The sequence below is a fragment of the Podarcis melisellensis genome (assembly GCF_964234715.1).
Source record: "Podarcis melisellensis genome assembly, chromosome: 13".
Taxonomy (NCBI): domain Eukaryota; kingdom Metazoa; phylum Chordata; class Lepidosauria; order Squamata; family Lacertidae; genus Podarcis; species Podarcis melisellensis.
The window spans coordinates 985,274-1,011,141 of record NC_138545.1 but is presented as its reverse complement, the minus strand read 5'-3'; the positions used below and the strand labels follow the sequence as shown (position 1 = coordinate 1,011,141).

General features: G+C 46.6%; 1 protein-coding gene and 1 long non-coding RNA gene across 5 annotated transcripts in view; one reads left to right on the top strand and one right to left on the bottom strand.

Moving 5' to 3' along the window:
* The window catches only part of LOC309355904, an 80,397-nt gene that overhangs the window by 15,092 nt on the left and 39,437 nt on the right, over positions 1-25,868 (bottom strand). The window lies entirely within an intron of this gene.
* Positions 1,217-25,868, top strand: part of LOC309355774 (2-acylglycerol O-acyltransferase 3-like) — a 65,741-nt gene continuing 41,089 nt past the window's right edge. For 2 of the 3 annotated variants that reach the window (XM_081886901.1, XM_081886902.1), the window contains exon 1: positions 1,217-1,541. In XM_081886901.1, coding sequence (XP_081743027.1) covers positions 1,232-1,541 — 310 coding nt within the window. In that variant the 5' untranslated portion in view covers positions 1,217-1,231. Of the gene's footprint in view, positions 1,542-1,770; positions 1,867-5,502; positions 5,611-7,161; positions 7,233-7,384; positions 7,590-9,147; positions 9,320-11,538; positions 11,742-12,278; positions 12,750-25,868 lie in introns of those variants that run through there. The other variant, XM_081886900.1, reaches the window with a different exon arrangement.

The window sequence follows — 25,868 nt, the reverse complement described above, 5'->3', positions numbered from 1 at the left end:
TGCGTCTTATGGAGCGAAAAATACGGTAAGTGGAATTCAGACTTCCCCCTCTCCTCCTCCTCCCTCTTCCTTAAAAACCCTGCTCTTCCTGGCTGGGTCTCTTTCCTCTCTCTCCCCACCCCCAGCCAACCCACCTCCCCATTCCTGGGTTATGGGTTCGGCCCCACGCTGGGCCAAATATTCCTGCATTGCACCGGGGGGGGGTAGACTAATGACCCTCCCCTTCCAGCTCTGCTATTCTATTATTGTATATATGGGCAACTTAAAAACACTGATAGGATTGTAGAGCTGGAAGGGAACCCGGGGGGTCATCTAGTCCACCCCCCACCCCCCCACCCCGCAATGCAGGATTCGTCGGAAGAATCGGGAGCCAGGAAGAATCAAATTTCAATAAAGAATGGGGAGAGTTTAAAATGCATATGGAAAAAAATATTGTAAACAACTACAATCCTTCGTAGGTTTGACAGAAAACGTGTAGTAAGAAATCGAATCATGGATTGGAGTGAGGACTTATAATAACTGGAGTCAGGGAGTAGATGCACAAAGGGGGGGGAGTCAAAGAAATATGATGTTTGTATTTTGATCATTTGTAAAATTGAAAATGAAAAAATGAAAAAGAGGAACCTTTGGCCCAGCATGGGCTCGAACCCGCGACCTTGAGATTAAGAGTTTCCTGCCATACCCTCCAAGTGTCTTGATTTTCTAGGGGCAGTCCCAGAATTTCGAAGGCCCTCCAGGCTTCTGATGTTTAGTTGTGAATTTTAATTGTGGGTGTTCATGTTTTCATTGGATGTGCCATTAGATTATAATCTACGTCTTATACAACCAAAAATAATATTGGGCTCCGATACATCAGTATAGAAAGGGATGATCTACAAGGACGTGTTGCTGGAGGTGCCAAAACGAGAATAAGCCTCTTTGAAGCATCTCCTTATGCAATGTCTGATGCTTACAGATTTCTGGAGGAAAGTATTTGGATATATAAATGCTAATTTGTAGAGAGGCTGCCCTGCCCTGAGGCAGGAAGCAATGTCCTTGCCAAGAAAGGTTTGCGTAATTTCTACCTTCTCCCCCCCCCCCAGGTCAGGTCAGGTCAGCTTGGACCTCACTGCCTTGCTTTGGCTGGGGAGGGTGGGATATAAATAAAATTTGATGAGGATGAGGATGAGGATGATCTCCTAAAGCGCAGCTTCCTCCGTGGTTTGGAGAAGGGAGGCAGGCAGATGGGGCAATGGATCCTGGCAACCCAACCTTTGTCTTGTGGGCCAAGAGGGCGGGGCGGCCCTGGGATGAGGGCCAAGGGGAGGGAGCCGAGGGCCAGCAAGGCAGGTGCCAGGCAGGGCTGGGAGTCAAAAGAAACGAATCTGACATGCCCTGTCTCCTTTCGGAGGAGGAGGAGAGCTCAGCCAGGACCCTTTGCCTCACCTGGGTGACAGCGGCATCCCTATTGCCAACTCACCTGGCTACCAAAGTGCAGGTGGCAGAGAGAGAGAGACTTGTGCATTGCAGCCGCGGGCAAGACAACATCTTCTCCTGGACAAGTGAGCCTCTTTCCTCCTCCTCCTCCTCCTCCTGCCCCACATGCTGCCCCCTTCCTGAGGGCACGGCTGAAGGGGAGCAGCTGGGCTTTGGGATGCAGGTCAGAGGCCACCTGTGCTGAACACACCTGCGTCTTCACGCTCTCCCTTCTGCCAAGGCAGGGGCCCCTCCTGGCTGGAGTCCTGCTGCAGATCCCCCCCCAACTCACCCCCTTGTGGATTTTCTCCCCAGGATCTCTTTCTGAGACCCAGGGTCAGAAGATGGCTCTGCAGAAGCACCTGGAGGCTCTTAGCGTCTTCCAGTGGGTCCTCACCTTCCTCTTCTTTGGTAAGTTGGGATCTGGGTGGGTGGGAGGGAGGGGCAGGGGGTGCTCAGGGAAGAGGGGCAGCTTGGCCTCCCCCTCTTCCTGGGGCCATGGGCCTTGGGAGGTCCTCTGGCAGGCCAGGCCCCTGTAATAAAAGGAAATCTGCCCTTATTCCCTTATGGGGGACACAAGAGCCCTTAGAGAGTCCTTTGCAGGTTCTCCATCGGGAGGAGGAAAGAACAGAGGCCAAGCAGAAAATATTGAGAAGGAAAGCAGCTAGTAAGCCTGATCTTTATTGAACTGTTGCAACAGGGTGCTCCCCTCACACACAGGAAAGGAGGAGGAGGACCCTGAACCAAGGTGTGCCCACCGTCATATAGACATTTTAAATTGGCCGCCCTGGAGTCCAGGACCACCCCCAGAAACTTCATACCTACATCACAGAAGGGGTGTAGCTCAAGACCACCCCCCAAATACATCATGCCAACATCGCAGAAAGGGCGGTCTACAGCAGAAATCTGAGTGCCTTGTTTGCCTCCTGTCTGGCAGGTCACCTGTTAATGCTCACTTGATTGGATACCCTGGGGAGCCTGGCCAGTCTTTCGTAATGATAAATACTCAGTTCCTGAGCCAGGTCACAGGCTCACCCTATTCACAGACAGACATACCCTTAAGACAGGATTTGTGAAGGAAAAGACAATGGGGAGGCTTTTCCATTCTCCTTCGACCTTGCAGAGAAATCGTTTGGTCAGTTTGGGGGTCAAAATGGTTTCCGGGCTGTTTCCCTGTGCAGCTTCAGACATGTGGTTTATATATCTATGTACGTGTTTGCATGGTACATTTATGAACATGTAATATATAGCCAGATCTGTGTAGGGATTGCAGGGGAACATCACCACAAGAGAATAATCATGGAAGCCATCGAGATAGAGAAACACCCTCACAACATGAACAAGCGTGACGACACATCCCGCTTGCCAGACATCTGGAAATTAGCCCTCCCCACAAAAACTGACACCAGATCCAGAGGCACACAGAACGCCATCACCAATCAACCACACCAGACCCAAACCCAGACCCTCTCCACAGATAAATTACAGACACCATCCAGTAGCCAAACCATGGTGGCACCTCCGGATGCTGCACCCCCCTGCAATCCCTACACAGATCTGGCTGACACAGGCCACAAAACCACAGCTCGCCCCTATACACGAAGCCAAGCCAGAGCACAACTAAGTGCAGTACAGCCATCTTCTCAGAAAAACTCTTCACAAAGTTCAAGAGGTCAAGACACAAAGACTTTAGCAACTAATCCACACCTAATGACCCACCTAAGTGGTACTCAGGATATCACTCAAGAAATCACTCAAGATATCCCTCAAGTAATTAAGGAACAAAAGAAGAAAAGGCACACTAGCCTGGGAACTTCCTCTCTGCCCAGAACATTGGAGGCTATACACCACACCCCCTCAACAGTATTTATAGGAACTCAAACACTGAGATCCTGCTCTGTTCCAGTAACAAGAAGCCGAAAGCACCAGCCTGAAGATGACGAGTGAGACCTCGTCGAAACGTCGCCTAGACACCCCAACTTTTACACGGGAAGACACCCGAGGACACCAAAACCTGCATTCCTGTACCCGTGAAAATCTACGAAAGCATATATATATATATATATATGCAGGTTTTGGTGTCCTCGGGTGTCTTCCCGTGTAAAAGTTGGGGTGTCTAGGCGACGTTTCGACGAGGTCTCACTCGTCATCTTCAGGCTGGTGCTTTCGGCTTCTTGTTACTGGAACAGAGCAGGATCTCAGTGTTTGAGTTCCTATAAATACTGTTGAGGGGGTGTGGTGTATAGCCTCCAATGTTCTGGGCAGAGAGGAAGTTCCCAGGCTAGTGTATATATATGACCTTATTTTTTTATATACAGGCTAGTGTATATATATGACCTTATTTTTTTTATTTCACCCCCTCCCCCAAAAGCCAACCCCCCTCTTCTTTCCAAAGCAGATTTGGGCCAGGTGAGTCTGGACTAGGGAGTCAGCACCGCAGGGGGTTGGGCTAGATGACCCTGGGGTGCCCCTTCCAACCTAAAATGTTCTTCTGGGTTTAGGGGGGCTTCAGATCACATCCTCGGGGGTCCCGTGAAATTGGGGTTGTGGTCCCAGGCAGGGCTCTGAATCCCAGCGCTGCTTGTGGGTAGGGTTGGGCGATATATTGATATATCATCCACAACCAGTTTGATGTCCACATTGTGATATTGGTTTCATATTTTTTAAAAATTTATTTATTTGGTTTTTCATTTTTTTAAAAAAAAATTATTAAGAGTTTAAAGATTACAAAAAAAGAAAAAGAATTAAACAATACAATACAATACAATACAAAAACAAAAAGACTTCATATACATAACAAAGCAAAACATAAACAATTAAAAACACACCAAATACTTTCAAAATCTTATCTTTCGTTAACTTGTTTCAGCGACTTCCTCGCACCTCCCTTTTTTGTATTCAACTTCACTTAACTGTTTCAGCAAATCCTTTCCATCTTCCTTAATTTTCTGTCCTATAATTTATCTTAACACATTCTAACCTTATTTTTCCTTTTCATCCATTAACAATCTATTTGTACTTAATTCTTTATAACATTTCTGCTAAAGCCATGTAACTTCATTCCAACATCTTTCTAACATTCATTAATTTTACAATATTTCTGTAGATAATCTTTAAATTTTTTTCCAATCTTCCTCCACCGACTCTTCTCCCTGGTCTCGGATCCTGCCAGTCATTTCCGCAAATTCCATATAGTCCATCACCTTCACCTGCCATTCTTCCAGGGTGGGTAGATCTTGTGTCTTCCAATACTTTGCGATGAGTATTCTTGCTGCTGTTGTTGCATACATAAAGAAAGTTCTGTCCTTCTTTGGCACCAATTGGCCGACCATGCCCAGGAGAAAGGCCTCTGGTTTCTTCAGAAAGGTATATTTAAATACCTTTTTCATTTCATTATAAATCATCTCCCAGAATGTCTTAATCCTTGGGCACGTCCACCAAAGGTGAAAGAATGTACCTTCAGTCTCATTATATTCCCAGCATTTATTGTCAGGTAAATTATAAATTTTTGCAAGCTTGACTGGGGTCATGTACCACCTGTAAATCATTTTCATAATATTCTCTCTTAAGGCATTATATGCCCTGAACTTCATACCTGTGGTCCATAACTGTTCCCAGTCAGCCATCATAATGTTGTGTCCAACATCTTGTGCCCATTTAATCATAACAGATTTCACCATTTCATCCTGAGTGTTCCATTTCAACAGCAAGTTATACATTCTTGACAAATTCTTAGTTTTGGGATCTAACAATTCTGTTTCCTATTTATTTGGTTTTTCAAATCAGAATTTTGCAATCACAATTTTGCAATTTTGTGGTCCCAGGCAGGGCCTCTGAATCCCAGTGAGGGGGGAGTGCTGCTCTTGCGCTCAGAGTTGGAAGATATATCGATATATGATCCAAAACTGGTTTGAGGTCCACATTGTGATATTGGTTTTTTTTAAAAAAAGAAATTAATTTATTTGGTTTTTCAAATCAGATTTTGGCAATCACATATCCAGCATACAACATAAAAACAAGATTCCACAGAATCTCCTCCCCCCCCAGGTGCCTTCTTCTCCGTTCTCCTGGTCTACCTGCTCTTCACCTCCTTCTGGTCTATCAGCGTCCTGTATTTCGCCTGGTGGATCTACGACTGGGATACGCCACAGAGAGGTGAGTTCGATTCTCCCCAACCAGGGCCAGATAGGGGTTTGATGAGGCCCTAAGCTACTGAAGGTGATGGGGCCCTTTATATGTCCAGCTCTCCTTTGTCCACAACAAATTGTTGCTGTTTTTTGTGTTGAATATATGTTTTATGGTAATTGACGGACCTCATAGGTATCTCAAGCCATGCAACCAGTCCATGCAGATCGTAAGGTAAAAGTCAAGGGACCCCTGACCATTAGGTCCAGTCATGGCCAACTCTGGGGTTGCGGTGCTCATCTTGCTTTACTGGCCAAGGGAGCCGGCATACAGCTTCTGGGTCATGTGGCCAGCATGACTAAGCCGCTTCTGGTGAACTAGAGCAGCACACGGAAACGCCATTTACCTTCCCACCGGAGTGGTACCTAATTTATCTACTTGCCCTTTGATGTGCTTTCAAACTGCTAGGTGGGCAGGAGCAGGGACTGAGGAACGGGAGCTCAACCCATCACGGGGCAAGCCCAAGGTTCAGTGGTTTAACCCCCAGCGCCACCCGCGTCCCAGATGCAGATCGTAGGTACCCTATATATAGAAATGAGCAAACCAGGGATAATTAAGGGAACAGGCTAGCAGGCGGGGCCCATGACTTACATCACAGGAGCCTACACAACACAAAACACTGTTCCTGTAGGTAGGTTTTATTTTATTTGTTTTTTATCTTATATTTTGGATATGTGCATCCAGGTTTTCTTCCTTTAAATTTTTGTGGGGCCCTAAGCTATAGCCTGTTTAGCTTATAGGTAAATCTGGCAGCTGGAGCTGCTGTCTCGCCCTGCCCCTCCTCCTCCAGCTCACCCCCTTCCCCTGGGGCAGCGTGCGACCATCCCAAACCTGTTTCGGTCTCTGCTATTTACTGTTGTCTATTTTCCAAGACAGGTTCCAATAAATGACACAATGGCAGAAGGCATTTCATTTTTTTTTCTCTCTCTCTCTGTATGGAGGGCAGAAAAATCAGCTGCATTTATTTATGTATTTATCATTATTTAATAAATTTTGTTTAAAAAAACACACACAAAATCCTGTAATTGACAGGAATAAAAATAACCCCCCCCAATATAACATGGAATCAGAGTTGGAAGGGACCCCAAGGAACATCTTGCTCCTCATTATTGATTGATTGATTGATTGATTGATTATAATTTTATTTATACCTTGCCCATCTGGCTGGGCTGCCCCAGCCACTCTGGGCGGCTTCCAACACACACACACACAATAATAATAAAACATCAAGTATTAATAGTAACAATCAGATCCTACAGAAAAAGTCACAATAATTTTAAAATAACTTACACCAAGTAAAGCAATATGCAATAATCCATTGGAATTCAATAATAAACACTAAAATTAAACATCAGCACGTCATAATTAAATGAATTAAATGAGGTCGGGTGGTCACCTGCCAGGGATTCCTCAGTTGTGATTCCTGCAATGCAGGGGGTTGGGCTGGATGACCCCTGGGGGTCCCCTTCCAACCCCACAGTTCTCTGACTCCATCCCCTCCCTGAACCCTTCCCTTCGCAGGTGGGCGCCGCAGCGACTGGGTGAGGCGCTGGAGAGTCTGGGAGCTCCACCGGGATTATTTCCCCATCAAGGTATGAGAAGGGGGCTGGCAGGGTCTCTGGAACCCCCGGAGACCAGATCACGGAGAAGGAGGAGGTGGCGGCCGTCAAAGGCTGCTGGCCTCTGAATGTGACATTCGGGTGGGGGTCCAAATGCCAAAGGCCTCGCCCCTCTTGCCTTGCAGCTGGTGAAGACGGCCGAGCTGCCCCCAACGCGGAACTACGTCCTGGGCTCCCACCCCCACGGAATCCTCTGCGCGGGGGCCTTTTCCGCCTTCTGCACCGAGGCCACCGGCTTCCCCCGCGCCTTCCCTGGCCTCCGCCCCAGCCTGGCCATCCTCGCAGGGCTCTTTCACATGCCTGTCTACCGGGAGTACATGATGAGCTCAGGTAAGGCCAACAGAGAGAGGAATGGTTGGGGGGGTGGGGAAGTGGGGCGGCCCCTCCCCTAAGGACCATCTTCAAGAACCCTGCCTGGCCCATCCAATGGAGGAACCACCCCACTCTCAGGAATGCCCTCCCAGAGTCTCTGGGAATAGAATTCCCCAGCAAGAATGTCTGTTTTTCCTGCAATTCTTTGCTCCTGTGCAAATGAAAAGGGGCATTTGTTTGTGCAAATGATGATGATAATTATTCTTATTTATACCCCACTCATCTGGCTGAGTTTTCCCAGCCACTCTGGGTGGCTTCCAACAGAATATTAAAGACACGATAAAACACCAAACATTAAAAACTTCCGTAAACAGGGCACCCTTCAGATGTCTCCTAAAAGTCAGATACCGTAGATTCTGGCATATAAGACGACTTTTTAATCCTGGAAAATTCCCTAAAAAGTCATAGGTCGTCTTATATCCTGGGTATGGGTTTGCTGGGCAGCGGGCAGCGGGCTCTGCGCCGGGAGGAAGCTGCCCTGCGATGCAAAGCCGGCTTTGCTGGGGGGCTTCCTCCTGGTGTGGAGTGGAGCCCACCGCCCACTGTTGCTGCCCAGCAAAGCTGCCGCGTATAAGACTGGCCATATAAGTCAACCCCCCCGAATTGGCAGCTGCCCAGTCGCCTAATACACCGTAATCTACAGTAATTGTTTTTCTCTTTGACATCTGGTGGGAGGGTGTTCCACAGGGTGGGCACCACTACTGAGAAGGCCCTCTGCCTGGTTCCCTGTAACGTCACTTCTTACAGGGAGGGAACCGCCAGAAGGCCCTTGGCTCTGGACCTCAGTATCCAGGCTGAACGATGGGGGTGGAGACGCTCCTTCAGGTCTACTGGGCCTTTGAGGCCGTTTAGGGCTTTCAAAGTCAGCACCAACACTTTGAATTGTGCTCAGAAAAATACTGTGAGCCAATATAGGTCTTTCAGGACTGGTGTTATGTGGTCTCCCAGTCACCAGTCTGGCTGCCGCATTCTGCATTAGTTGTAGTTTCCGGGTCACTTTCAAAGGTAGCCCCACATACAGCACATTGCAGTAGTCCAAGTGGGAGATAAGCAGAGCATGCACCACTCTGGCAAGACAGTCCAGGGGCAGGGAGGGTCTCATCCTGCATCCCAGATGGAGCTGGTAGAAAGGTGCCCTGGACAAAGAACTGACCTGCGCCTCCATGGACAGCTGTGAGTCCAAAATGACTCCCAGGTTGCGCACCTGGTCCTTTGGGGCCATAGTTATCCCATTCAAGACCAAGGAGTCCCCCACACCTGCCCGTCCCCTTTTCCCCCCAAAGCAATACTTCTGTCTTGTCAGGATTCAGCCTCAATCTGTTAGCCACCGTCTCTCCTCCAACCACTTCCAGACACGCTGATCCTTTGCCAGTGACCCTTTTGCCCTTGAATAGACTCGCAGAATTTCAGAGTTGGAGGCGAATCGCGAGGGTCCTCTAGTCCAACCCTCTGCAAAGCAGGGAACCCCTGGAGATGTTTCACACCCACAAGCACCTTTGCTTTCTCCCACTTCCAGGGATGGTTCCGGTCAACAAAAGGTCCCTGGACTTCCTCCTGAGTGGCCCCCCCGGGCACGCGGTGGCCATCGTGGTGGGGGGTGCGTCCGAGTCGCTGGACAGTGTCCCCGGAGAGCATCGTGTCTGCCTTCAAGGGAGGAAGGGCTTCGTGCGCCTGGCGCTGCAACACGGGTAGGGGCACCAAGGGGGCAAGGGGGTGTCCGGGGAGGCGTGTTGGGTGCAGGTCAGCAATATATTGGGCCTAGTGAGCACGGCAGTGCTTCCTGGTGGATTTTGCCCCAATGAGGCAATTGCAAGAACGGAAGGTCCCTGCCCTTCCTTGTTGTATAATTTTTTATTACATTTTTCTTACGTTTTCACAATAACCTTCCTAACAAATAATTCCACTGTTCCATAAGTTGGCTTCCCACCTACACCGTGTTTTTACTGAAACCTTTTCTACTGTGCTGTATCTTCATCTATTACAAAAAAATTAGTACAATTATTTTGTCATTTTTCTTCTGCTGCTTTTATCTTGAATTCTGTCCCTGATTTCATTTGACTGTAATATTTTTTAAGTAATCCACAAATGGCCTCCATCCTTCTGTAAAAAGTTAATCATTCTGATCTCTTAATTTTGCTGTGAGCTTTGCTATTTCTGCCTTGTCCACGTCTTTCAAAAGTCACTCCTCCTTCGCTGGGACCTTCTCTTTTTCCCAATTAAGTTTTCTCTTAATGTATAACTGGCCGTGGATTCCATATGCTAAGGTCCCTGACTTCCCACAGCCTAGCCTATCTTGCAAGGTTCTTGGTTGGATTAAGTGCTCTCCCTGACCTGACATTCCTTCTGTGAGTTATGAGCCATAACCTGTTCTGCTGGATGTCTGTTTCGACTGTGAACAGCTGAGTGCTTTGGCATCCAGCACTCTTCTGATGTGCCACTCTGCTCCTCCCGGCTTCAGCAGACTATAACAGATAGCGTGTGTGTAGGAAACAGTTGTAGGAACGATTCAGAGTGAAATTTGCCATTTCCCAAGCTTCCGCCCAGAAGCGGTGTGGTAAGCCTGAGTCAAAAAGCATTGCTTCCACCGCTTCCTGGAGCATTCTGTTCCGCCTTTCTGCCACCCCGTTTTCCTGTGGTGAGTGCAGAACCATCAAACTGTGACGTATCCCTTTCTGGCAAAAGTAATTCTGCAACGCAGTGAACTCCCCACTGTGGTCTGATTGGAAACTGGAAACCCTCAGTGAGAATTGGAGTTCCACTGCAGTGACCCACTCCCTCAGCATGGTGGCAGCTTCACCCTTGTCCTTCAGAGGTATCACCCAGCTGTTTCTGGAGTAATCATCTGTCAAGGTTAAAACCTATTTAGCCGCACCCAGACTTGCAAAAAGGCATAAGCCCAAAATATCTGCATGAACCAACTCAAAAGGTTTCTTGGTTACGCTGTCAGACCTAGGATAACTGCTCGTTTTTACCTTTGCCTTCTTGCATGCTCTGCAATCCAGGAACTTAGCACATGACTTCATTTTGCACCCCTCAGTGCACCCTGGTATTTTTCTCACATATCCCCAATTGCAGGGGGACATCCTCCTGTGCCACAAATAATGACACATATAGTGAGTGGGAACATTTGCACACTGTGCCTGTGCTGACCCAGTGTTACCCTTACCTGCTTGAGATGTTTCCAGAATAGCCTGATCTGACATTCAACACTGAATGTTGTTCAGTGTTCCAGTCCCGCCCCTGGAAATAGAGCATGCATTATTCTCAAAGCAAACCTTAAACCCATCTCTAACTAGAGAAGACACAGACCATAGACAGCATTTCATCCCTAGGACCACAAATGCTTCCAGTTCAGCCTGCAAAAAAGGAACAAAAACAGAGCCAACAGTTGTCAGCTGTCTCTTGGAACCATTGGCAAGCGTGACTGTTCTTCCTTCGGAAACGGCTCTGCAGTTCCACATTTGGCCACCAGATGGCAGCAGATGATGACTGGCTCCACTGTCGATCACCCAGCGCTGTACATTGCTCTGGTCGCTGTCCTTCACTGTTGCCATGGAAACCGCCAAATGATGTGACGTTGGACCAAGGCCATTGCCCCGGGCAACCAGATTAGGTGCAACTGCTGGGTGACCTTGGGCCAGTCACACTTCTCTGAAGTCTCTCAGCCTCACTCACCTCACAGAGTGTTTGTTGTGGGGGAGGAAGGGAAAGGAGAATGTGAGCCGCTTTGAGACTCCTTAGGGTAGTGATAAAGCGGGATATCAAATCCAAACTCTTCTTCTTCTTCTAAGAAGCGATTTATTGTACAGCAGCAAAATAAATCAACGACCCAGGAGAGCGCGGCGACATGCTGTCTCTCCCTCTCTCAAAACAGAAAGTAAATTCTTCCTCCTCTTCCTCCTCGCAGGGCTGACCTGGTGCCCGTTTACACCTTTGGGGAGAATGACATTTACCGACAGATCCGGTTCCCCGAGGGCAGCTTCGTTCGCCGCCTCCAGCTCGGTTTCAAGCAGCTGATCGGCTTCGCCCCTTGTCTCATCAGCGGGAGGGGCCTCTTCTCCAGCACCTCTTGGGGGATCCTGCCCATGGCTGCCCCCCTCACGGTGGTGGGTAAGGACCCACAAGGCTCCTCGTTCCTTCCTTAGCCTTCGCCCTGCACCCCAAAATCCCCCCAACTCACCAACCTGCTTGCAAAGAGCCATAAACTCTTCAGCATCGTACAAAACAGCATGTTGTGGTGCATCTCCCTTTTGCCCTCTCTTCGAACTGAATCGGAGACCTGTGGAGTTGAATGGGACCCCCAAGGGTCATCTAGCCCAACCCCTCTGCAATGCAGAAATCAAAGGAGCCGCCTCGTTTTCTGGAGCTTGCTATGGAGGGAGCTGCGATTGCGTGTGTGCGTGCACACACACACCGACTTCCTTCTCCCCTTCCTTGGAGGTTTCTAAGCAGAGGTTGCTTGGCCATTAATCAAGGGGTTGGGCTAAATGACCCTTGGGGTCCCATCCATTCCTGCACTTAAGCCACCCCTGAAACCCAAGGCCAGGGTGCAAAGCTGCCGGGGTGGGGAGGCCCTGGCTGCCATGGGGTGGGGACGAGGGGCAGAGCAGACCCCCCAACCACCCATGCTTCTTCTCCTTCCTGCAGTGGGAAAGCCTATCCCGGTCCCGCTCCGCCCGCGCCCCACTGAGGACGAGGTGAACAGCTTCCACGCTCTCTACGTTGAGGCCCTGAAGGAGCTCTTCGACGCCCATAAAGAATCCTGCGGCCTCCCGGCCTCCCAGCAGCTCCTCGTCACCTAGAGGGACCCAGACCTGACCCGAAGCAGCATCAGGGGACACAAGGTTGTGATGGGGGGAGACATGCGGGAGACTTTGCCCCCCCATCCCCATCTGTACACACTGATACGGAAGGGGGGGCATGTCTTCTTCACCCTTCCGCTGGTCACCTGGGGGTCTGAGGCGATGACCTCAAGGGCTCCCAGCCCCACATGGACCCCTCAGCCCCCACACCATTGCACAAGCACCACACTTTACCCCAAGCCCCATAAATAAAGTGCCTTTCCCCCCTTTCCTACACTGATCCGCTATTACAGGCGAAATAAGCCCAAAAATCTTATGCCTTCCCTCCTGCTCTATTTTTACTATTGGTAGACCAAATAAAGTTGTATTTCCTATCTTTTGAATGGGTGCGTTCTACCCAATTAGAACCATGCATTCGCCTTGCAGAGCTGGCTCAGCGAGTTCCTGCATGCCTCATTTAACCTCTTGACAAGCTGCTGACGGCTCCCCGCTGGGAGAACAATGGAACTGAAACTTGTGAACTCATAACACTGTCAAATCTCACTACAATGTATCCATTTTGTTTCCGACTTCAATTGTCAATATAAAATGGGCTAAAATCTTTAAAAATTCATATAAAATCAACCACAACACCGATTTTCTTGCTTTTGGTGCCAATCGGCTCAATTTCTCTAGGACTCCATGACACCTCCCCTGTCCTCCATAATCCCTCAAGCGAGGTGTCACGTACTCTCAGGAAGACCCTAATCCTGTCAAATCATTCTGCCAAGCCTTTCCTCCGGGCAATGCCAGGTGGCAGACTATGCATACATGGACCATTGTCTTCTCATCACCGGTACTCAGGAAGTGCTTATCTGCGCATATCTCCAGCTCTGCATATTCCCCCTCCCTCCTCTGTATGTTAATCCGGTGTAACCCAACCTCTTCTTAATGTATTCATGATGTAATCTGTGTAACCCAACCTCTCTTTAATGTATTCATGATGTAACTGGGGTGTATTTTGCACTGTATTCTGGGACATGGAGGGAGTTTCAAAAGTTTATGTCACCCTTTTCTCGCTGTTCAATCTCGCCTTGAACCTGTTGCGCAATAAACTTGGATCTACTGCAGTTTGCTCCTGTCTCCAGCTGAACTCATTTTCCTCCGCAGGGACCCGCGGACTTAGTCCGACAAGCTCGGTGGCAGAGCAGCCTCGCACCCAGATTTTACCATAACAGATGGCGGCCCACGTGGGGCTTTGCTGTTCTCCTGTGTTGCTGACCGGGGCCCCTGAAATCTTCAGCCGGCACCGGGCCATTTTGGACCCCCGACCATCTTCCGGGCGGTAATTGAAAGCCCCAGGAGTTCAGCCGGGGAGCAAAGAGGGATCCAGCTGGCTTATTCATCGATCCCGGGATCATCATAGAAGACGTGTGAGTATAAGGAAAAGGAAAAAATCCAGTGCACTGGTGGGAAGGGGGTGGAAATCTCCTGGCAACTGAACTCTCTGCCCACCTCTCTATCGCTCCTTCTCGCCTGTCTCTTGGTCCAATTGGTGAGAGAGACCGTGGACCGCTGCACGACCCAAAAGGGGGGTTCTGAGCTCTATCTCTTTCTCTTAAAAATCTCCAGCCAGCCGCACCAATTGGGAGCCTGAAAGTAAGACGGAGAGAGCCGACTTGAAAGACAGCCAACTCTCTGCAACGGGCATCTCAGTTGAAAGCAAGGGGTTGGAGCTCTCTTTCCGAACTTCCCTAGCGCCTGGCAAGGGGGCAGGAAGGGGTCTGGCTTTCTGTCTCAATCCCAGCCCCACTGGTCGGTGCCACGTAACACGTGTATCGTGCGTGAGCCCGCTTCCAAAAGCAAGGGGGATTTTCGGTTCAAAACTCTATCCAGGGATCACCCGATCTGGCACCGCACGGCGCGGGCGTCCAGTAGGGCCCCTTTTCCTGAGATTGTGACGATAGGTAGGAGGTTGCCAGGAGGGATAGCCCAGGAGGAATTGGGCGGGATTTGGCAGAGTGGAAAGGAACCCCAAGATTTGGAATAGGAAATAAGGAAAGGAACAAGAGGTAACCGGATAGCTAGAGCTCAATAAACCACTAGGAAGTTGCCAAGCAACAAGGAAAAGGAAAACCCTAAATAGCTCCTTGTACAAGTTACCCAAATGCTAATCAACCCCTCTCTTTCTCCCTTCTCTATCCCAGACACCCCAAAAAAAGAAAAACAACAACAAAAAAGCAACAACAGCAACACATGCATATATAAAAGGGGTACCCAGTCAACCAAGCGTTGTGAGCCCTGCCAGTTTGATAAACTGGTTGTGTTTGAATTGGCAAGGAGGCTCATAAAACCATGTGGGACCTTCCTACTAATTTCACTTAATGAAGCCAAAGGAAGCGGCCCAACTCCTTGCAATAACCAACTAAAGGATGAGAATATATATGTTTACATGTTGTCTGTTATGTGTGTTGCCTGTTAATACATATATGAGAATATGTATGTTTACATGTTGTCTGTTATGTGTGCTGCCTGTTAATACATATATGAGAATATGTATGTTTACATGTTGTCTGTTATGTGTGTTGTCTGGTCCTTCTGTCTCTGACAGACTGGCTTTCTTAAGTGTGCATAGTTTAAACTACAAGCTTGCTTCAAAATTTTAAATCTAAGGAAGCCCTGCTGGACCTTATCAATCTTAAAACAGGACCAAAAAAAATGAGAATAAAGGGTACAAATGTTTGTTATTTGAGAGAGGCTCCAAAGAGTCTTCCTCCGAGTAGCTTAAGTGAGGAGTATGATTTTAAGTTGATCCGCTAAAAGGGTTTTGTATAAAGCTGGGTACTTTTACTTTCCTCTTCCTTAGTACATGATAGGAGCATTGATTGTGGTCTCTTCCCCAGTTGTGCCTGTGTACATAAGTATGTGTGTGTCTCTCTGGTAGTACAAATCTTGCTATGAACCCTGTATTTTAGGGTTGGACTAGATGACCCCAGGGTCCCTTTCAACTTTCCCAATTTGCGGCTGTGTGGAGGGCCATGTGTCTGCAAGCAGGTGATGAGTTGAAATTCAGCCCAGATTTGCTCTTTGTTTTTGTTTTTTAAAGGTGAGAGGTGAAAGCCGTGATGTTTTGAAGCAGAACGGGTGAGGTCACGCCTTTGAGTGATTACAGTGTGGTAATGCTGAATTGAATGAGAATATTAAGATCTTATGAATTATGACTCTGGCCATTTTCCCCATATATAAGGGCGCGGCAGATTCCGCGAATGACCAGACTGATGTTAGCCCTTTCCTGTACATAAAGGAAGCACTCAGCTTTGCTTGGGCTGCAATTACTAACTTTGGTGAATACTTGAATTGCTGAGGGTTTTTTTTAAAGGGTTTTTTTTGTTTGTTTTTTGTTTGTTTTAAAATCTAACCCTATTTTTAAATCTACTCCTTACCCTTCCCTTCCTTTATTCTAATTTAGCCAAAAGATGCAACAATTTCAATGGTGTAAAAGGTTTGCTGAAATATGAACTCTGCATATGCACAGAGGATAGGTCAGCTTAAAAAGAGAGAGAGAGAGGAGGAAGGAGGGGGGAGATGAGGTTTGGAGACCATGGGCTGCAGGGAGAAACTCATCCAAATTCCCTTATGTAAAACTTGGAACCATTGAAGGAAATCAGCCTTAATGTGTCCTTTGCTCCAGGGGCTACGTAAGACAAAAGGGTTAAGCACTGGACTATTAAAAGTCAAGAGGCTACCAAGTTCCATCTAACATTCAAAAATTCTTTTCACAGTTTTCTCACTGAGTTTGTCTCTTATCTGGTTTTGTTTTCTGAGTAGTATATACCTAGGCATTATAAGAACAGCATTCCTGACAGAGATCTTCACAGGAAATAAAAAAATTCCCTTTCAAACAGGATACGAGAACCCTAAGAGAATTTCAACCCACATAAGCAAAATGTTTAATAACTTGCCAATTGTGTTCAAATTAACAAAGGTTTTGTCCCTTCGTTTCTTCCACAGCCAAACTAAGTGAAGGAAATTAAATGTGAATGATTATAATATTTAAATGGATAAAATGCTTAACTATGAGTTTGTATTTACAGCCTTCCAAGAAGAAAATTTTAGAATATTCTCTCCTTTCTTGACTATTATCTTCCTCCTTAAAAAACAAACAACAACAACAACTAATTATGTCTTCAGATCCCACCCCCACCCGCTGCAGGCCTATTTCCAAAGGATGCTTTGCGGGAGACCAAAGTATGAAGACCATCTCCTCAGCAGGTAAGCAGCCTGCCAATGCATCACAGTGGCCACCACAATTTCTTCCCATAAAAGACGGGAGAAACTAATTGAATTTTGAAGGAAACGCCCTTTTGCCCAAGTTTGGAAAAACATGTAAAAGCAGCAAGAATTGTCTCAAGATCCCATTATTGCCTCAAGGTATGGTGTAGAATTAATAATTTGTATGTTTTGTGTATTATGTGTTATTATGTAGGAATGCTGAAATGTGTCTGATAGTGTGTTATCTCCACAAAGGGGGGACAATACTTCTGTGTGTAATTGTTTCTGTATAATGTAGGGTACATAACTAAGAACAACAGAAGGATATGGCTTACACCCCAAGTTTTTTCATGGAGGATTCTCATATATTACATGCTTCCCAATAGAGCAGGCTATTTCTAGATTAAGTCAACTGATGATCATATTTCCTTGTCCCACCTGGTACTCTGCAGAGTGCCAACCTTCCCTACCCATTTATTTATGTATTTAATGTTTTTCTATACACAAAGTTCCCAGAAAGAAATTACTTTTACTATTTCTTTCTTTCTGTTCCAGAAAATTATTTCAAATCTCTTCCATGACTTCTTTGTATCTCTTGCAGATTCAGTACTGTCTTTAAGTAGAAATTGTTCTGTATTTATTTATTAATCTTGGTTTTCCTGAATAGTTGCGAAATTAATCTAACCACAACCAAGTATTATTCTTGGAACCATATTTTTTCAGGTAGTTTTGAAGCAACACTCTTTATTATTATTTGAGATGTTTTGATTAGAATGCCAAATGAAAATGGGTGTAGATCATGTCCCAAATTTTATTTATTTATTTGAGGACACGACTACCATATGTGGAATAAGGTTCCTTCACTTTCCTTACATCTCCAACATATTATTATTATTATTGATAACAAGAAACGTGTATATGCCTTGATGTAGCAGGAATGGTCCCTTATAGAGTTAAATTGACTCATTTGCACAAGTGCCCTTTTTAAGTATGGTTTTGTTTTAACATACTGTATTGGTTTTGAAAAGTTGAGAACCATGGGGCAAGATAAATTCAAATTGGACTCTGTTTGAATTGGGCAAGTGTATCCAGGCTGCAGTTAGCTTTTGGTCCTTTTAAGTGCAAGTGAGCAACTTTCCATGAGTGCAAGACCAGAGCCTATAATAATAAAACCCCATAGAAAGGCCAAGGCAAAGACATCTCTCTCATGATATGTCCAAACCTGTGCCAGCTATGGTGAGTGCCAGGCGACATGGTTAAATGAAAGCCCTGAGGGGATTCAACACGATGTGTTGCTGTATCACTATGTCTTGTGAGACCACAGAAGAGCTACCTTCGCACCTGAGAACACAAAAACGGTGGAGCTAAAAAAAACCAAACTGCATTTTTTCAGTCAGTAGTGGACCTTCCTGCTAAATGCAAAGCATAGACCACTATTGAACAAAATACAACAGGTGTTCTTTTATGTGATATCCTATATCCAGCTATCTGCACTACTATATTTGCAAATGACCTTAAGAGGCATGGCTTGCAAGTCCCCTTCAAATTTGCACAAACCCACACATCTGGTACAGTGGATACCAAGTTATTATTTAGTGCATATCTATATAACATACACCTACATTGTATTGGTCCATGTTGCTCCCTCCTTTGCTGCCCTGCTCAACCCACCTCCTTTTCCATTAGAGCCTATTCCCACTCACAGGGCACCCCTACCTTCACCGAGATTTAGGGTGCAGAGAAAAGATTTGCACGTTCTTACAGAACTTTAATGCAAATCTATCTCCGAATGGGGGACTGATACAGAAGGGGGGGCATCTCTTCTTCACCTTCTTCCTCGCTACAATATATCCATTTATTTCAAATTGCCAATGTCAAAAGGGACTAGAATCTATAAAATTCATAGAAAATCAACGTGCCAATTTGCTCAATTTCTCTAGGACTCCATGACACCTTCCCTGTCCTCCATAATCCCTCAAACAAGGTGTCAAGAACTTAATCCTGTCAAAGCACTCTGCCAAGCCTTTCCGCCAGGCAATGCCAGTACATGGACCATTGTCTTCTCATCACTGGTACTCAGGATGTGCTTATCTGCGCATATCTCCAGCTCTGCACATTTCCCCCTCCCTCCTCCATATGTTAATCCGGTGTAACCCAACCGCTCTTTAATGTATTCATGATGTAATCTGTGTAACCCAACCTCTCTTTAATGTATTCATGATGTAACTGGGATGTATTTTGCACTGTATTCTGGGACATGGAGGGAAGTTTTAAAAGTACATGTCACCCCTTTCTTGCTGTTCAATCTCGCCTTGAACCTGTTGCACAATAAACTTGGATCTTCTGCAGCTTGCTCCTGTCTCCGGCTGAGCTCATTTTCCTCCGCAGGGACCCGCGGACTTAGTCCGACGAGCTGGGTGGCAGAGCAGCCTCGCACCCAGATTTTACCGTAACAGCATGTTGGTATCAGTGGATGTGAAAAATAAGCCAGTTTGGCTGACTTTGGTTAAACAGAGCAGACATACAAGATATTCCCTTTGGGCTTTCCCCATTTCCTTCCTCCTTGCGAGGAATATTTGAGGTCAATTTGGGAGAGTCCAAATGGCTTCAGGATTGCTCTCCTGTACTATTTCACACAATTGGTTTATATACTGATGTAGGTGTTTGCCTTGTACGTTTATGAGCATTTAATTTATATTTGAGACCTTAGAATTTTTACAACAATACCGTCGCCTTGAAACCCTAAAAGGGGCAGGAGGCTGTCCCCCCCCCCGCTCAGCCGCTCCTACAACCGACCCCCCTCCATGGCAGCCATTTTGTGACCGGAACCCATGGCACACCCCCGCCCCCCGGGGAACCTCCCTGGACCCCACCTCGCCAGCCGGGAGCATATGGGGCAATGGCCCTGAGAGGGGAGGAAGAGACTTGCTAGGATAGACCGGGCCCAACAAAAGCAGGTTCCCATGAGGTCAACATTGCAACAGGGAACACTGGCGCCTCATGAATCCTGAGTTATGGGCTGAAGATAACCCCCCGGGCATGGCTAGAAATATACCCCCCATGGCCATCTCCTAATCCCGTAGCTGCTAGACAGTATCCCATCCCACGCCTAGCGGCCGAAGGGGTCGGGTTCCAGATTCTTCTTTGCTTTCCCCTTCATTAACAAACAAACACAGTGTACCCCCACTGTCCCAGAAACTGGATCATCCTTTGCTGAATGGTTGGTAATAATTTTGTGTGGGAAGACTATGGCCCTGATGCAACAATGGTTCTTCAGCATACGGAATAAGGTTTCTCCAAATGATTCATTCTCATCTGTTCTTGCTAAAGGCTGTTGCAGCAACAGCACGGCTTGGATCAAAAGGCAATACAGACTGTTTCTCAGTTCATGCAAGTAGTAGGACATTTAAAAAAAAGCAAGGTTCCTGGGAACTTTGTCAAAGGGTTTTTTTCCAGGTGCTGTTTCACTCTGGAAGGGACGCGGCAAGCTCACATCAAAAAGCTGCTCCGACATGAGATTTTGAAACCTTGCCACACAATGGAACACCCAGTTGCTCCTGCAAGAACGAGACTTGCGCCACTCTTTCAGGGGAGGGTATTTGTGTGGGACATTCAATCAGGGAATTAAGCCCCAGCCCGATTCGTTATCTTGGCACCTAGTAGAGCTCCACCAGGAGCCTCCAGGAATTACCTAAAGCCTCCCCCTGGCCCAAAGAACCTACTTGTTTAATAATAATAATAATAATAATAATAATAATAATAATAATAATAATAATATTTTAGTCGTGTCCGCCTCTTCATGACCCCCTGGACCACAGCACGCCAGGCCCTCCTGTCTTCCATTGCCTCCCGCAGTTTGGTCAGACTCATGCTGGCAGCTTCAAGAACACTGTCCCACCATGTCGTCCTCTCTCGTCCCCTTCTCCTTGTGCCCTCCATCTTTCCCAACATCAGGGTCTTTTCCAGGGAGTCTTCTCTTCTCATGAGGTGGCCAAAGTATTGGAGCCTCAGCTTCAGGATCTGTCCTTCCAGTGAGCACTCAGGGCTAATGTCCTTAAGAATGGAGAGGTTTGATCTTCTTGCAGTCCATGGGACTCTCAAGAGTCTCCTCCAGCACCAGAATTCAAAAGCATCAATTCTTTGGCGATCAGCCTTCTTGATGGTCCAGCTCTCACTTCCATACATCACTACTGGGAAAACCATGGCTTTAACTATACAGACCTTTGTTGGCAAGGTGATGTCTCTGCTTTTTAACATGCTGTTTAGGTTTGCCATCGCCTTTCTCCCAAGGAGCAGGCGTCTTTTAATTTCATGACTGCTGTCACCATCTGCAGTGATCATGGAGCCCAAGAAAGTCAAATCTCTCACTGCCTCCATTTCTTGTTCCCCTTCTATTTGCCAGGAGGTGATGGGACCAGTGGCCATGATCTTCGTTTTTTTGATGTTTTGTTTCTCCTCTTTCACCCTCATTAAAAGGTTCTTTAATTCCTCCTCACTTTCTGCCATCAAGGTTGTGTCATCTGCATATCTGAGGTTGTTGATATTTCTTCTGCCAATCTTAATTCCGGCTTGGGATTCATCCAGCCCAGCCTTCGCATTATGAATTCTGCATATAAGTTAAATAAGCAGTGAGAGAATATACAGCCTTGCCGTACTCCTTTCCCAATTTTGAACCAGTCAGTTGTTCCATATCCAGTTCAAACTGTAGATTCTTGTCCCACATAGAGATTTCTCAGGAGACAGATGAGGTGATCAGGCACTCCCATTTCTTTCTTTTTTTAAAATACTATTTATTGAGGTTTCAACAAAATTACAAACATGAAAAAAGTCAGAAGGAAAGAAACACACAAAAGGGATAGAAAATACAAAAAAAACAAAAAAAAAAATTTCAATCTTTCCATGTCCTGTCTTTCATTTACTTATTTCCGTGACCTCCTCACGCCTCCCGTTTTTGTATTCTAATTCAATTAAATATTCCAGCAAATCCTTCCAAATTTGTTTTTATCCTAATAATTTATCTTAACATATTATAAATTTGCCTTCTCTCTTTCACCAATTCATTTTTACTTAATCCTTTATATCCTTTCTGCTAAAACCACATAATTTTTTCCCCCAACATCTTTCTAACATTCCTCAATTTTGCAATATTTCTGAAGATAAACTTTAAATTTCTTCCACTCTTCTTCCACCAACTCTTCTCCCTGGTCTCGGATTCTGCCAGTCATCTCAGCCAGTTCCATATAGTCCATCAGCTTCATCAGCCATTCTTCCCGGGTGGGTAAATCTTGTGTTTTCCAATACTTTGCGATGAGTATTCTTGCTGCTGTTGTGGCGTACATAAAAAAAGTTCTATCCTCCTTTCGCACCAATTGGCCGACCATGCCCAGGAGAAAGGCCTCTGGTTTCTTCAGGAAGGTATATTTAAATACCTTTTTCATTTCATTATATATCATCTCCCAAAAGGTCTTAATCTTTGGGCATGTCCACCAAAGGTGAAAGAATGTACCTTCAACCTCTTTACATTTCCAACATTTAAATTTTTGCAAGCTTGACTGGGGTCATGTACCACCTGTAGATCATTTTCATTATATTCTCTCTTAAGGCATTACATGCCGTAAACTTCATACCTGTGGTCCATAACTGTTCCCAGTCAGCCATCATAATGTTATGTCCAACATCTTGTGCCCATTTAATCATAACAGATTTAACCATTTCATCCTGTGTATTCCAACAGCAAGTTATACATTCTTGACAAATTCTTAGTTTTAGGATCTAAAAGTTCTGTTTCCAATTTTGATTTTTCCACCTGAAAGCCAATTTTCTTATCCAAATTATAAGTCTCCCTAATTTGATAATAATGAAGCCAGTCTCGTACTTTGTTTTTTAATTTATCAAAACTCTGCAGTTTTAATCTATCTCCTTCTTGTTCCAAAATTTCCCAATATTTCGGCCAATTTGCCTCCATATTAAGTTTTTTCAGAGCCTTGGCTTCCATTGGTGACAGCCACCTTGTCGTTTTATTTTCAAGCAAGTCCTTATATCTTATCCAAACATTAAACAGTGCTTTCCTGACAATATGGTTTTTAAACGCTTTGTGTGCTTTGACCTTGTCATACCACAGATATGCATGCCACCCAAATACATTATTGAAACCTTCTAAATCCAAAATATCTGCGTTTTCCAGAAGCAGCCATTATTTCAGCCAGCAAAATGCGGCTGATTCATAATAAAGTTTAAGGTCTGGCAGGGCGAATCCCCCTCTTTCTTTAGCATCAGTTAAAATCTTAAATTTAATTCAAGGCTTCTTGCCCTGCCAGACAAATCTAGAAATATCTCTCTGCCACTTCTTGAAACAGTCCACCCTGTCCAGGCACTCCCATTTCTTTAAGAACTTGCCATAGTTTGCTGTGGTCGACACAGTCAAAGGCTTTTGCATAGTCAATGAAGCAGAAGTAGATGTCTTTCTGGAACTCTCTAGCTTTCTCCATAATCCAGCGCATGTTTGCAATTTGGTCTCTGGTTCCTCTGCCCCTTCGAAATCCAGCTTGCACTTCTGGGAGTTCTTGGTCCACATACTGCTTAAGCACCTGCTAGGTAAGAACCTACTAGGTAATCGATAAATAGATCCCTGAGCCCAAGTGGTGCAGATAGGGCTGTGGGTGACTATGGCTTTGGCCAGGGTGGTATTTTTACTGCCTCTGGCTGTCAGCGTGCCCACGCCCCTTCAGGTGACCAAGCAGCTAATGCGGGAGTGGGGTGCCCACAACACGAATAATAAATGGCTGCAAATGGCTGAAATGGTGGCTTATTCTGCAAACCGAACCAATTGCACGGTCTGCACTCTGGGACCTACAGATGCTTTGGGAGGAATGCCCCTCCTCCCTGTGCCTTGGAATGAGTCCTCAGTTACGGCCCCAATTTTTGGCTTCCGCCCTCTGGGAAACAATTCTTTTTGATGGAACCATTCTATCCCTTTCCAGGTTCACCGGATTACTGGATGGCTCTGTGTGAACCAGTCTGAGGGCGCCAGTAACAATCTGACATATGTGGGGGCCTCCCGTTGTAATCGCACCTTCCCAGCCCAGACAACCGTGACTGAGTCCGCACTGGGAACTCTTTTTGGCTGTAATCTAACTAGGTGCCTAACGCACTTGGCAAGGGCTTCAGAAAGGGGAGGTGGTGTCTCTGCTCAAGGACATGATGTGTATTGGGTGTGTGGAAAGCTGGCTTATCATATCCTCCCAAAGGGATGGTATGGAGTGTGCTTCCCAGCCTCTTTAATTCCTCCCATGTGGATTTATGAGCTGATTGCCACTGCACCCCGTCGGAGGAGACGCTCGGTTGACCTAGTAGCAGTTGCAGGAGGCAGCTCCCAAAATTGGGGCAAGGATCAGTGGCCTCTAGAAAGGATAGTGGCCCATTACGACCCAGCCTCATGGAATCGGGGAGAGAAAATCACAGGGGCAAGGGGGCCAATTTATAATCTAAACCGCATAATAAGACTCCAAGCAGTAGTAGAGATTGTCGCCAATGCCACGGCCACAGCCCTCCGGTTAATCGCCACCCAATTAGATGAGACGCACACAGCAGTCCTTCAGCTCCGCTTAGGGCTGGACTGTCTCCTGGTGCGACAGGGCGGGTTTTGTGTTGCGTTGAATATGACAGGAGGGAGGGGCCTGTTGCTTTAACATCTCTGACCATGGCGAAGCTATTCGAAATTTGGCAGCAGAAATTGAACAAGTGGCCCATGTCCCTGTCCCTACTTGGAACGGATGGGACATGTCCTGGTGGACTGATTGGCTTCGAAACCTAGAGGACTTTTGATGATGTCACCAGGCCCATTGATAATTTTGCTTCTTTTCTGCCCCTGTGTACCTTGCTTATTGCAATGCTTGCAAAATATGATACATAAAATGGTGTCACGAATGGTTCGGCCCCAGATTATAGCACTAGCCCGAGAATATCAGCCAGTGCCTCCATGGGACGAGCTGGAAGGCTGTCCAAAATAAAAGGGGGGGGAATGAAGGGACAGGATACCCAAATCCTGACTGTGTGGTCACCCCAATTAGTGTGCAGTCACCCCAACTAGGCCTCAAGACTTCCCAAATTCTTTCTTTGAGGATACAAACCTAAAATGCATTAGCTCTGCTGTATAACACAAAGCATAACACAAAGTAGCTGAAAGGAACAAAGCTTTCTCCTCTTCTCAGGAAAAGATGACCTAGCCGCCAGCAGCGAATCCAGCTGACCAGCCTTCTGGCAACTTTCTTGGCTCGCTGACAGGAGCAATGCACACCCGACCCGTGGGAAAGGCCTCAAAGGCTACAACCCAATGCAAAAACCCTGAGGATCCATGTGGAACTGTGCTTTGTAACCACGTTTTTGCGCCATTGCGGTCCCACAAAACAGTGGGTGCGTGATTTATTTGGTGCAGGCTGTAGCCATGGACATGCTATATGATCTGGTGGTGAATTTGGGGTGACCCAATGCTAAAATTCCTGATTATCCATGGGCTTTTACCTCCCCCCCTCCCAGGCAGCCTCTGCTAGCCTCCCTTATCTCGCTTCCGATCACTTGCCGATCAGAGGATTTGTTTCAACACCCCCTTCCCTCTTTCAAAAAAAGAAGCATGATCTGCTTTTTCCCCTGGGCAATTTGGCTCCAGGGACGACGCATTCGCTCCGTAAGATGCACAGACATTTCCCCTTACTTTTTAGGAAGAAAAAAGTGCGTCTTATGGAGCGAAAAATACGGTAAGTGGAATTCAGTCTTCCCCCTCTCCTCCCCCCCCTTCCTTAAAAACCCTGCTCTTCCTGGCTGGGTCTTTTTCCTCTCTCTCCCCACCCCCAGCCAACCCACCTCCCCATTCCTGGGTTATGGGTTCGGCCCCACGCTGGGCCAAATATTCCTGCATTGCACCGGGGGGGGGGTAGACTAATGACCCTCCCCTTCCAGCTCTGCTATTCTATTATTGTATATATGGGCAACTTAAAAACACTGATAGGATTGTAGAGCTGGAAGGGAACCCGGGGGGTCATCTAGTCCACCCCCCACCCCAACCCCCGCAATGCAGGATTCGTCGGAAGAATCGGGAGCCAGGAAGAATGAAATTTCAATAAAGAATGGGGAGAGTTTAAAATGCATTTGGTCAAAATTATTGTAAACAACAACAATCCCTCGTAGG